We start from the raw sequence: 12463 nt of genomic DNA on the forward strand, positions 1-12463 counted from the left end.
CCCTCCCCTTCACACTTCTTGGGAGTCGTAAATCAACGTTTCATCATGCGCATCACCCCTTCAAGGATCAGTGTGCCTCCCCAAACCAGAGCTACACTATTGCCCGGGCCTACAAGGGTCTATTGTCGGTGGAGGTTTCTGGCACTGCCACACGATGATATGATAAGCAACATCTTGCGTGATGCGGTAGATGGTCATGTCGTATCGTGCGTTTTCACGATAGCGTAGATACCATCACGGATCATGTCATGCTAAGGGTAGTCCCGACCATGAGGGTACTGCCAAGATTATGTCCTACACATATTTTGATAGGGAAAATGACATGCTTACTGTGAGACAAACCTCACGGGTACAAATTATGGAAATAGTGAGTTGAAAAGTATTATTCATAATCTTTTGAATATGTTTAGCCCATATACCACAAAAAAGAAAGAGTCTCATATACCAGGAGGCCAAGATCCAGCCTCGCAATGTAGGTCATTATCATTTTAATTCTTAGAAATGCAAAAGAAGCCAAAAAATCATGAGACATTCATATGGTGTCATGATATGGTCTCCAGAAGTCGTGTTACAAATTTAAGAATGTTCCATAAAAGTTATCATGTAGACTACTTCATCCGTTTCAAAATATAGCGCGTCTAGGGATCAAATCCTGATGCTCGCATTTATTTCTGGATTTATTTTAGGATTTCTGGCGATGCGCATTCAGTGGGAGGACACGTTCCCGTCGACGACGAGGTGCTTACGATGACTTCGTAAATTTTAAAATGATATGTCGACTCGGTCTTTCGGAGGTGCTCATAAGGATAGGATGTGCGTGTGTGTGTTTATAGAGATGAGTATATGAGCGCCTGCATCTGTACTGTGTTCACAAAAAAAGTTTTAACCAACGAGACTGACTACGGGGGAGAAAAAATATATATTTGAAAACTTCTTTTGAATATGAATTTACTTGTATAATTTTTGCTTCCGGCGCAGTTGGTCTCGTTGGTACATTTATTGTCAAAGTTGAATCGGCCTCGCGCTGCTTCTCCTTGAGGTCGCGCTCGAGTATCTCCTCGTACTTATTGGGACATACCCGGTCCGGCGATGAACGCCGAGTAGCCTCCGGCGACACGAACACCGGACGAATCTCTCTCTTACACACACTCAAACATACGGAGGTGGAAGAAAGAGGAAGACACTAGATTTTCCGGCGACAAATGCCCCGCCGCAGGAACGGCGCCACGCCGACAAACAGCGATTCTTTTTTCCTTTCGAGCCCAAACTCGGTCGGCACCACACCATACAACAATGGACTGGACTACATGGCTTAAATAGCCAGACGCACACCAGCTCGCTAACCAACTCCAAGCGATCTGCATGCATCCACAACTAACCACTACCTGCACATCCATATCCATCCGTGCTGCCCGCTAACAAACCAACGATGCGGCCGATTTTGTAGCTGGCCAAGACGTAGCGATCACGGGCTGCTCGGTCACCCCGCGCACCGCGCGTACGCATGTCCGTCCTGATCTTCATGATCTGGTCACCATCACGCGATCGCTAGCGCCTGCTGCAACAACCCTCGAACGCCATACGATCGTGAGCCAGACCACACACCGGCTTTATTATCCAACAGCCGCGCTAAGCACCGCGCGTAAAAAACCTGTTTGCCGCGTGCGCTTTGGCTGGTTTAGCGCGCCCGCCTGCGCTGGCTCCAGCAGCCGTGCTATAATGCAGCGCGCGTGCCGCTCCAGCAGAGCGCAAAAATACAGCACGCGCGCGCGCCGCACAAACCACATATACATGTATTTATGAGCAAAAATGATCAAACAAACAAAATAAATCAACAATAAATAGTTCAATTTCGTTATCATTACAACTCAAACAAATAGTTTATCGTTCAGTACAACAAATGCAATAAACACAACAAATAGTTCATGAACAATACAATGTCGAATGCAGATATCATCATGCTCTTTGTCGTCCATGCCATGCCCACCACTCTTCAATCAAATCATTCTGAAGTTCATTGTGCATTGCGGGACGCCGAATGGCATGATAGGAGGCAATAAAACGGGCTACCCTTTCAGCCCTCCGTCGCACTCGCACGGGATATCCCAAGAGCTCATACTGTGAGTAGTCTAAATCTTGGCCACGCTCATTCTCGATGATCATGTTGTGCATGATCACACAAGCGTGCATGATGTACCAAAGCATTTTTTAATCCCAAAATCTAGCCGGTCCTCTCACAATAGCAAATTGGGCTTGCAAAATCCCAAATGCTCTCTCCACATCTTTTCTAGCCGCCGCATGAGCATTGTCGAAGTCAAGATTTTTCTTATCTTCCGGCTTTTTCAACGGCTTCACGAAGGTTTGCCACTTTGGATAGATGCCATCCGCTAGATAATAGCCATAGTTGTACGTACGGCCATTTGCTACAAACTGCACCGGTGGCAACTCACCGTTTGCAATCTTATTCATCAGTGGTGACAGTTGACAACATTGATGTCATTCAAAGATTCAGGCATTCCAAAGAATGCATGCCAAATCCAAGTCTCCTGATCGGCCACCGCTTCAAGGATTATAGTGGAACCCTTTTTTTGACCGTGGAATTGCCCATGCCACGCCTTTGGACAATTCTTTCAACTCCAATGCATGCAATCTATTGAGCCAAGCATGCCAGGAAAACCGCGAGCTTTGTTCATCGCCAATAGCCTTGCGACGTCTTCAGCATTGGGAGATCTCAAATACTCCTCGCCAAACACTTGCACAATTCCCACTGCAAAGCACTTGACACAGATGATGGCTTGGCTCTCACCCATAGCCAAGTGATCATCAACAAGATCAGCCGGTATACCGTATGCCAACATACGCAAAGCGGCTGTCACCTTCTGAAAGGTGCTATGCCCGAGCTCTCCGGCGGCATTCCTCCTTTGCTGAAAAAAACGGTCATGGCTCGCTAGTTTCTCTGCAATGCGCCTGAACAACTCGGTGCTCATCCTAAACCGGCGACGAAAATACGACTCGGGGTATATGGGATTCTCCGCAAAATAATGCCTGATCAATCTGTTGTGAGAATCGATCCTATCCCTCCAAATTTTCTGCCGATCCATAACCGAACCACCATGCTTCGGTTTTTTTATATGCATAGCTAGGATCATTGCAAGATCCTCCTCCTCTTCCATATCAAATTCTTCTTCGGAAGAATCATACGACGAACTCATCTACAATGTTCAATACTATACTATAAAAACTACAATTCAAAACATGCATCAAATTCATGAAGTTTGAGCAATACATACCTTGTAGGCGTTTTGTCAAACATCTTGCGGGCGCGGTGCGGCAGCGAGCGCTCGGGCGCTGTTCCTCGGACGACGGAGGCGCGCGAGCGCCGGCGGGACTAGGAGGGGATGGGGCGGAAGCGCGGGCGCGCGGGGATAGGCCGGGGAAGCCTGAACGGTCGCCGGGGGGCGCGGGCGGCGGCGGCGGCGCGGCCAGACGGGGGGTGGAAGTGGGAGAGGAAGTGCAGGCGCGAGCGCTGGAGTGTGCCGCGCGCTGCAGCGGGCGCCCGAAATACACCGCGCGGCTAAGTGTTTTCGACCGCGCGCCCAACCCGTTATAGCGCGCGCGCCGTTTATGCGCGTCTGCTGGAGCGACCCGACGCGTTGCGCGCGCGCTAAAACGGCCTAATTTGCGGCGCGGCGCTAGTTTAGCGAGGCTGTTGAAGATGCTCTAAGCACACACACGCATACAACCGAAACGCATCGAGTACAAGATTATTCCTAACAATCTCCCTCTAATCTTGACTTGCCGTCGTTGAAGTTGTTGCAGCTCCAATCATCGTCGCCATGGCCGCCGCTACGGCCACCACCATGCTTGACACAGTCTCCATCCTCTTCCTCGGCGGCGACACACGCCGTTCTCCTTCTCCGCCGGCAACACACGCCCGATGTTCCGGCGACATACGCCATCTTCCTCGTCTCCGGTTGTAGCTACACAAGCCATCTTTTCCGACTCCGGCGACACATGCCGGTGAAAGCCGCAGCACCGCGCATCTCCTTGGGCCGACACACGGCCCAGAGCTCCATCGCGCAGCCGTGGGCGAACGCCGCCACCGCCGGCATGCGCCCAGCATGGGGAACGACGCCACCGCACGCCCCAACGCCGACGTGCAGCACCTCCACACCGCCTCGCTGTGCCGCGCCTCCGCAGCTTCCTCGCCGCGCCACCACGATCTCTGCGCCACCACACTCGCCACGGACTCACCGTAGATCGACAAGGCTCTGATGCCAATTGTTGGGACATACCCGGTCCAGCGATGAACGCCGAGTAGCCTCCGGCGACACGAACACCGGACGAACCTCTCTCTTACACGCACTCGGACATACAGAGGTGGAAGAAAGAGGAGGACACTAGATTTTCCGGCGACAAACGCCCCGCCGCACGAACGGCGCCACACTGACGAACGGCGGTTCTTTTTTCTTTCTAGCTCAAACTCGATCGGCACCACACCGTACAACAATGGACTTGATTACATGGCTTAAATAGCCAGACGCACAGCAGCTCGCTAACCAACTCCAAGCGATCTGCATGCATCCACAACTAACCACTACCTGCACATCCATATCCATCCGTGCTGCCCGCTAACAAACCAACGATGCGGCCGATTTTGTAGCTGGCCAAGACGTAGCGATCACGGGCTGCTCGGTCATCCCGCGCACCGCGCGTACGCACACCCGTCCTGATCTTCATGACCTGGTCACCATCACGCGATCGCTAGCGCCTGCTGCAACAACCCTCGATCGCCATACGATCGTGAGCCAGACCACACACCGGCTCGATCTAAGCACACACATGCATACAACCGAAACGCATCGAGTACAAGATTATTCCTAACAGTACTTGTCGCGACGACGCTACTCTGCCAGCCGGCGCTGGCACCATATCTCGAGGTACGCCTGCTTCTGCGCCGGCGTCGCCCCCTGCCAAACCGGTGGCACGGACACCCACTCGCGCACCACTCTATTTCAGAAGAAGCGCGCGATGGGCTCGGGCTCTGGCTCCGGCTGCGGCTGCGGCTCCGGCTCCGGCTTGATGGGGGACGGCGGGGCCACCGGCGGCACCACGCGGTCGTCCGCCGCGGAGAGGGCAAGGGCTTGCGCCATTGCCGCCTCGTAGCGGGCCTCCTCTTCCGCCTCCGCCGCTCTGCGCCGCTCGTCCTCCTCACTCTCCCGGTAGACGGCCACAAGGGCCGCCTGGTAGGCGTCCTCCGCCGCTTGGTCCTTCTCGCGGACGACGAGCGGCGTTGGCCTCCGGTTGACCTCGCGCACGCCCCATCGCCTCGCCTTCTCGTGCTCGAAGGCGAACTACCTCGCCCAGTTGGGCGAGTCGGTTGCGTAGGCCTTGTCGAGGCGCTGCTCCGGTGTCAGCAGCGCCCGCCGGCGCCGCACCTTCTCCGCGTGAGCACGAGCCGTCCGCGGCGCTGCCGGCACTGGGATCCTATCTGGATCCAGATGCCAGTCGTGCGGCAGCGTCACGTCCAGATACGGCTGAGGCTGGCGGTTCTGCCAGTGCCACTCCGCCCGGTGCACTGGCACGCTCACGCGCTGCCTCTGCCGGTGAGGCACCGGCGGAGGTGGGAGGAACTCGGAGGGGAAAGGAGTGGCGGGGGACTTGCCCTTGGCCTTGCTGCCGCTGGCGCCGGAGAAGAGGCCCATCTCGCTGTGGTTGTGGTGGGTGGCTAGGGTTTGCCGGCGACGAGGGAGCAAAGGTGGACAGATGTGGACGACGAGTATGGATGAGGAGGCCCCGCCGCATGGTCGGCTTAAAAAAAGATGAGCGCCGTCGCTGACGCGTGGGCCCGTCGTCATAAATTAAGCTGACCGCGTGGGCAGCGGGTAGTTGGACGGTTGCCATATGGGGACGCGGCGGATAGCGAGAAGGCACACAAAGCGTTCGTTCGGCGTCCGCGCCGACGCATTTGGGCGCAAATTTAGGCCGCAAATGCGTCGGCGCGGACACGACGCGGACGTAATTTGGGTTTGGGTCGACGCGTTGAGCCGGCACAATTGTCCACGCCAACCCAAACAGACACAGGTGGACGAAATGAGTCGGCCTTTTGAAGTTGCTCTTACTACAAGCCAGAAACTAGGTTTGAAGAGGGAACTGATCCAGTTTGTATGCGATCCAACTCGGTGGTATGAACCTACTTAGGCCTCTTTTAGTTCATAGGATAGAATTATCATAGGAATAGGAATTTTATAGGAAATGAGATGGCATGTATCTTAAATCCTATGAGTAGGAATAGAAAACGAGATGTCATTTGATTGACACCAAAGGAATTTTTCCATTGAGTCTAGGCTCATTTTTATTTTCCTATGAAATGTGGAGGATAGAAACCAATTCTATGTAGGAATAGGAATCTATTCCTATGAATCAAAGGACTCTAAAGAAAAAAATCTTATAAAAATCTTATCCTCTGAAATTTCTATGAAATTCTCCAAACCAAAGAAAGCCTTACATGCGAACGTGATGGAAACAAGGGTGACCCTATGGCTACACGCACTACACCCATCACCGGATAGTCCTTGTGATATTGTACGTTGCCCTTTGAACAACCCAGTTAATGAATAAAACCTAGTAGAGTTTTTCTTATGAGAAAAAACTTTTCACTTCCCAAATAAAAAAGAAACCTCTAGTCTTCAATGTGGTGCTTGCAATTAACTCTCTGAGCACCCACCGGCGCCATTGCTGGTCCACCTCGTCTCCGGTGGCCTTAGGGTCATGGGGCACGGTGGATCCCGACCCTTGCTGGTGGAAGGGCTTTGTTTTTAGATGTTTCTTTGTGTTTTGTTAGGGTTGTTGTCCTGTTCAGGAAGACAAGATGACGGCGCCTCGCTGAAAAAGAAATAAGGTTCTCCCTGCCTAGACCCGTCTAGGTGGTGCGTCTAGCACCATCGACGAGCGTGTGGAGGTGCGTCTTTGGCGGATTTGTTTTTGGTGAATTTGCTCGGATTTGATTGTAGTTCGTCTACATTCATGTGTCTCTAGGTTGTATGCTTTCGATCAACGCTACTCTTCAACGTCCGCTGGTTCTATGAGGCCTTAGCACGCCAACTTCCTGATTGTCTATAACAACAAGTTATGTCTGGCTCCGGCGAGGAACGGGCAATGACGGTGACGCGCCTTCAACTCTCGTCGGTGCCTGTAGTCATCGCTACCTGGTCTATGAATCTAAATGCTTTTTTGTTATTTTTTATGTTCATTTTACCGCCATGATTTAAAATGAACAGATTAAATGTTTTCTTGTTAAAAAACAAAAGAAAACATTTTTTGAGAGAAAAACAAAAGAAAACGTTGTGTGGCTGTGGAGACGGACAGAGCCTCTTTCCAATCTCTTTCCCTTCATCATTGAATCATTAAAAAAAAGGGGCATGCTACGTGTCCACCGGCTGATCTTTTCAAGAGATCAGCCGGGTCACGAGCCGTCAGATCAACAAAATTGAGCGGTCGCGTACGCCTCACTTCTTGAAACACAGGTCTTGTTGCGGAATTACTTATGTAACATAAGTTTTGTTGTAGAAATTTGTGGCATCGGCTGTTTTGTTGCAAAAAGAATTATTTTTTTGCAACTGAGGCCTTGTTGCAGAAAATTTCTGTAATAAAGATTTTGTTGCAAAACATAGACCAGTCAGAGATCATTACAACACCACATATATTTCAGAAACATAGCCACAGTTGCAGAAACGCGTTTGATGAACAACGGTACGCGGGCACGGTTGAACACCCTGCCATGCAGGGAAGGTGACGGATGCGGCCATTGCGATCCGCCGGGTGACGGTAAGCGTTTCCCTAAAAAAATTCATAAAAAAAAAGATAGCCTGTGTCCTTCCTTTTTGGATTAGTTTGAATTGCCTGTGTCCTTCCTTGAACCAACAAACGTACGGAGCCGCCTAGACCCCAATTTTCCAACAAGGAACCGCGAAACATTCCCACGCCTTGCATCTGCCTGACTAGTGGGCCTAGCTGGTACTAGGTGTCAGCTGATCCGCCCGTTCGCATTGCTCCTCCCCAGTCACCAGCCACCAGTCCCCACTCCACACCCGCGAAAACCCTACCTCCGGAGGCATCGCCGTCGCCGGGCGAGATGAAGGGCGGCGACGTCGAGGCGGGCACCGCGGAACCGAAGGGGACGACGGAGAGCCCCGAGCTGCGCTGGGCGCTCATCCGGAAGATCTACGTCGTCCTCTGCCTGCAGCTTCTCCTCACCGCCGCCGTCGCGGTCGTCTTCGTCAGGGTCCGCGCCATACCCCACTTCTTCGTCTCCTCCTACGCCGGCCTCGGGCTCTACATCTTCATCCTCATCTTCCCCTTCATCGGTGAGGCCTCAAACCATTTCTCTCCTCCATCGTCTTTGTTACGAATTTGTGATCCAATTGCAGTTTGCAGGGAGGGTTTTCTTTTTTCTTTTTTGGGAAAAAGAAACAGAGCATGTATGTACAGTCTGTACAAAATTAAATTGCGACATACAACAAGTGCATTTTAAGTGCCACAAAACAACTACTATGATGCACAATTATCGCAAGCCCCGCACCCGATTTGCGAGATCTGAATAATATTCTTGTTTTGCTCTGTCAACTGCTAGCCACTGAGCTATCTTTCTTGAATTTACGCCTGCAAGCATAAAGACTTGGAGTGATTCCCCTGAAAATAGAAGGTCGTTCTGTGTATTCCAACTGACCCAAGAGGCAAGCAGTGCGAAATTCGGACGAATTTATACACGATACTGCTAGTTGTATGCGTGCGATTTCATTATGGCTTTTGCTTTGCATTCTTTGTGCAGAGCTATGGATTACAACTCCTGATTTTTTCAGGAACGTCCCATGCACTCTTAATTTTGCTTTACTACTGTAGAATGGGATGTGGTTGCTGTGTGAATTGCAGCTGGGAGTATAATCTGTTACTCATGAAACGCTTGTCAATCTTTTGTATGCAGTGATGTTCCCGTTGCACTTCTACCGCCAGAAGCACCCAGTCAACCTGCTTCTGCTTGGCGTCTTCACAGTGGCCATCAGCTTCTCTGTCGGCTTGACATGTGCCTTCACTAGCGGTAATTGTCTTCCCACCACGTATTCTTTCTGCTCCTGCTGCCAGCTCCTAGCTTGTTCTTGACTCACTCTGCTCTGCTGCTGATGTAAATCAGCATCCTTTAATGCCCCTCTCATTGTGTTAATTCATTACATATACATGGCTAGTAGATATTTTTGTACTATTAGCTAGCTTGTTAGTCACCATGTGCGGCAATTGGTAGTTTCCTGCTGATATTGTGAAGCATTTTGTTTACGTGTGGACTGGGTTCAGAAATACATGTGACTGTAGTTGATGCATTTTCCTAGTCTGTGTTGAGGACAAATTGTAGCTGTTGGACACCATTTATGATTGATATGGCCTGAGTTAGAAGCATTTGTAGTACTGCCAGCTAGCAGGAATTACCTTTTTACCTTGTTTTGCAAATTTCAGCTGTTACTTTTTGAATTCAGGAATTGGCAAACAGTAACCTTTGCTTTTCATAGAACATTAGTTGGATCTTGTATATTTATTTACTGTTTCTTCCGGCCACTATTTGTTGTAAGATACACAGTGTTGTGATAGTATCAATTTGATATAAAGGGCCGATTTGTCCAATAATATGCGAGCTGACCTGCCCAAGTTGACATGGTTTTGGCAAGGATGTGGTTTAGGTTGCAGGACTAGCTTAAACCCGTATCAAAATAGAAAGGATTTTCAGTTGATATATCATTACTAGTGTTGTGACAAGACAATAGATGCTTCATGCATGTGCTGGTTAATACATAATCTTTCGATTTAGACAAAGTTATATTGACACGCACTCTGTAATCTGTCCTCCATTTGTGTTTGCGTCAGCATTCACCACTGCATTTTGGGGTTGTACCAATTCCAAGGTTCTTTCTATCTTGTACTACATCACAGGAGGTTGCTGATAGTTTGCTTCTTCAATGCATCACTGCCATTTACTTCAGATTTTAGCATGCACGTGCTTTATTGTCTAGTCAAATTTACATGATAGTTTCTTTGGTAAAGAGATGTATGCGATGATAAGAAAGCAATTAGTTCATTTAGTAGTCCTGCTCTTATATATATATATACATATTTGTTTACTGTTAGTATGATGTGTGTGTGTTTTGTACTTTGTTGGTAGGATGGGTTTTCTTTGATAAAGAACCACTGCTAAAATAGTCCGCTATGTGTGCAGGCAAGGTCATTTTGCAGGCTGGGATTCTTACAATTGTGGTTGTCTTGAGCCTCACTGCTTACACCTTCTGGGCTGCAAGGAGGGGCAAGGACTTTAGCTTCCTTGGTCCTTTCCTATTTGCTTCTCTGATGATTTTGCTCGTCTTTGCTTTCATTCAGGTTAGATGCCGTCCGTTCCCTTCTCTAGTTAGGTGTGTCGCCCATTTACCTATCAGTCTTCTCTATTCTATAATGCAAGTACTGATCATGACTTCTGTTTGCAGATCTTCTTCCCGCTGGGCAAGCTCTCTCACATGATCTATGGCGCGCTGGCGGCACTCATCTTCAGTGGCTACATTGTCTATGACACGGGCAGCATCATCAAGCGTTACAAGTATGACGAGTATGTCTGGGCTGCCGTCACGCTCTACCTTGACATCATCAATCTGTTCCTGGGCCTGCTGACTCTGTTTAGGGCGTGTGACAACTAGGCACGTCTTCCTGCCCCTGCTCTCTCGTGCTTCAAATCCCGTCGACGAATTTGGTATCCTGATGAGTCCTTGACATGAAGAATTGTATAGTCTGGTCTGTCTTGCTGGCACGGTGAAAATGTTGCTTACTTTAGTTCAGTTGATTGATCCCTAGTATAGAGGAAACATAAGAAAACCGTGCGTCGGTTCTATTCTATGGATGTAGATATGATGTTGTATTTAGGGGGTCTTTGACATGCTGGATTGGTGGTGCTGCGTTTCTGATATCATTTGTGTAGCCGTGTGGCTTCTGGACGAGGGCTTTCTGGTCTGTCTAGTGGGTGGCGTTTGTCCTGTACTATGAAGTAAATAACCCAGATTCTAAGCTATTCCCTCCGTATATGTCCTTTTAGTCTTTTTGGAGATTTAAATACGGATTATATAGGGATGTATATAGACATATTTTAGAATGTAGATTCACTCATTTTGCTCTGTATGTAGTCCGTATTGGAATCTCCAAAAAGACATATTTAGGGAAGGAGGGATTAAAACTAAAGGGATGCATGTTTTTTTGATGAAACGCTGGTGAAGCAGCTTTTCTTTTCAATTAGACGCACGTTTTCATGTATACCACTTAGAGCAACTCTAGCAGAGCCGTCATGTGTGGTCGCTGTGATATGCCAGAGAGATTGCAAAGGCAAAATGTGTGGTAGCCGTCATAAGGCGAAACGTGTGGTCGCCGTCATATGACATATAGAGATTGTGAGGGTGAAACGCAGACTCAAATTAGCTAAGAAGACAATCTTCATATTTTTCACACACGTGTGTCCTACCTGTAATTGACTGTAATGGTTCTTTTCAAAAAGTCAAAATCAAAACATATTTGATTCAGACTTCAGTTCGAACAAAAGAGAAGCATTGTTCATTGTAGACCTCTTACATCGAATTGTGCATAAAAAATACATCATGGTAGATCCACCATTTACAAAGCAAACCACAACAAAACAGTTGACATTTCTGGTGAGACTTTTTCACCTCCCAGTACATCATAATAAGACCCCATGCAAACTTTCACTCTTTTGGATCATAGTTAGGTTGGATTCATTTTTCTAATGAAAAATGCAAATGGTGCCTAAAGACAGGAAAATTAAATATATGTATTGATTAAGTTTCCCAAACTTTCTCTAGTAGTTTGATTAAATCATGACAACAAATGTAGACTATATTGGATTGCTATTCTTACAAGCTGCTTCAAAAGGTACTACTAGTTATGAACTGTTCGAAGAGTGCACGAAGAGAAATCAAGACATGAGAACTGCCAATGTAAGATTATAATTGTCACCATCACGGATAAAATATAGGATCTAAACCATCGCTCATGTGACATGTACATAGAATGATTGCTCATTACAGCCATCTTACAACGAATTGTGCATAACACACACATCATGGTAGATCTACCATTTTCAAAGCAAAGCACAACAACACGGTTGCCACTTCTTGAGAGACTTTTTCACATTCCTAATTTATCCATAATAAGACCTCATGCGAAATTTCACTTTTTTGGACCATATGTTGGTTTTTTTTAATTTATATTATGAAAAAAATGCAAATGGTGCCTAAATACAACAAGTTTTTTTAGGAATATTTCAATATCCATTTGGGGTTGCTTCTTGTGCAGACTGCATATGCTGGGGTGGATGTCCCTTCTTTTTGGCACAATACAACAAGTTGGTTTGTACGTCATATACACA

At 48.2% G+C, this 12463-nt stretch overlaps 1 protein-coding gene across 1 annotated transcript; it reads left to right on the top strand.

Moving 5' to 3' along the window:
- Positions 1 to 8046: 8046 nt before the first annotated feature.
- Positions 8047 to 11027, top strand: LOC125549272 (protein LIFEGUARD 4-like). Its single transcript, XM_087514045.1, has 4 exons — positions 8047 to 8366; positions 8984 to 9097; positions 10262 to 10419; positions 10524 to 11027. Exons 1-4 carry the CDS (start codon positions 8135 to 8137, stop codon positions 10728 to 10730), a joined length of 711 nt encoding a protein of 236 aa, XP_087370171.1. The 5' UTR covers positions 8047 to 8134; the 3' UTR covers positions 10731 to 11027.
- The last annotated feature ends 1436 nt before the right edge of the window (positions 11028 to 12463 follow it).

The sequence above is a fragment of the Triticum urartu genome, chromosome 3A (genome assembly GCF_056163025.1).
Source record: "Triticum urartu cultivar PI428250 chromosome 3A, HENAU_Tu73, whole genome shotgun sequence".
Lineage (NCBI taxonomy): Eukaryota > Viridiplantae > Streptophyta > Magnoliopsida > Poales > Poaceae > Triticum > Triticum urartu.

Excerpts from the sequence above, each read along its gene's own strand:
- LOC125549272 (XM_087514045.1), top strand. The coding sequence starts at position 8,135 with ATGAAGGGCGGCGACGTCGAGGCGGGCACCGCGGAACCGAAGGGGACG. Across the intron at positions 8,367-8,983 it reads CCTCATCTTCCCCTTCATCG|TGATGTTCCCGTTGCACTTC; the intron begins GTGAGGCCTCAA and ends TTTTGTATGCAG. Across the intron at positions 9,098-10,261 it reads GACATGTGCCTTCACTAGCG|GCAAGGTCATTTTGCAGGCT; the intron begins GTAATTGTCTTC and ends CTATGTGTGCAG.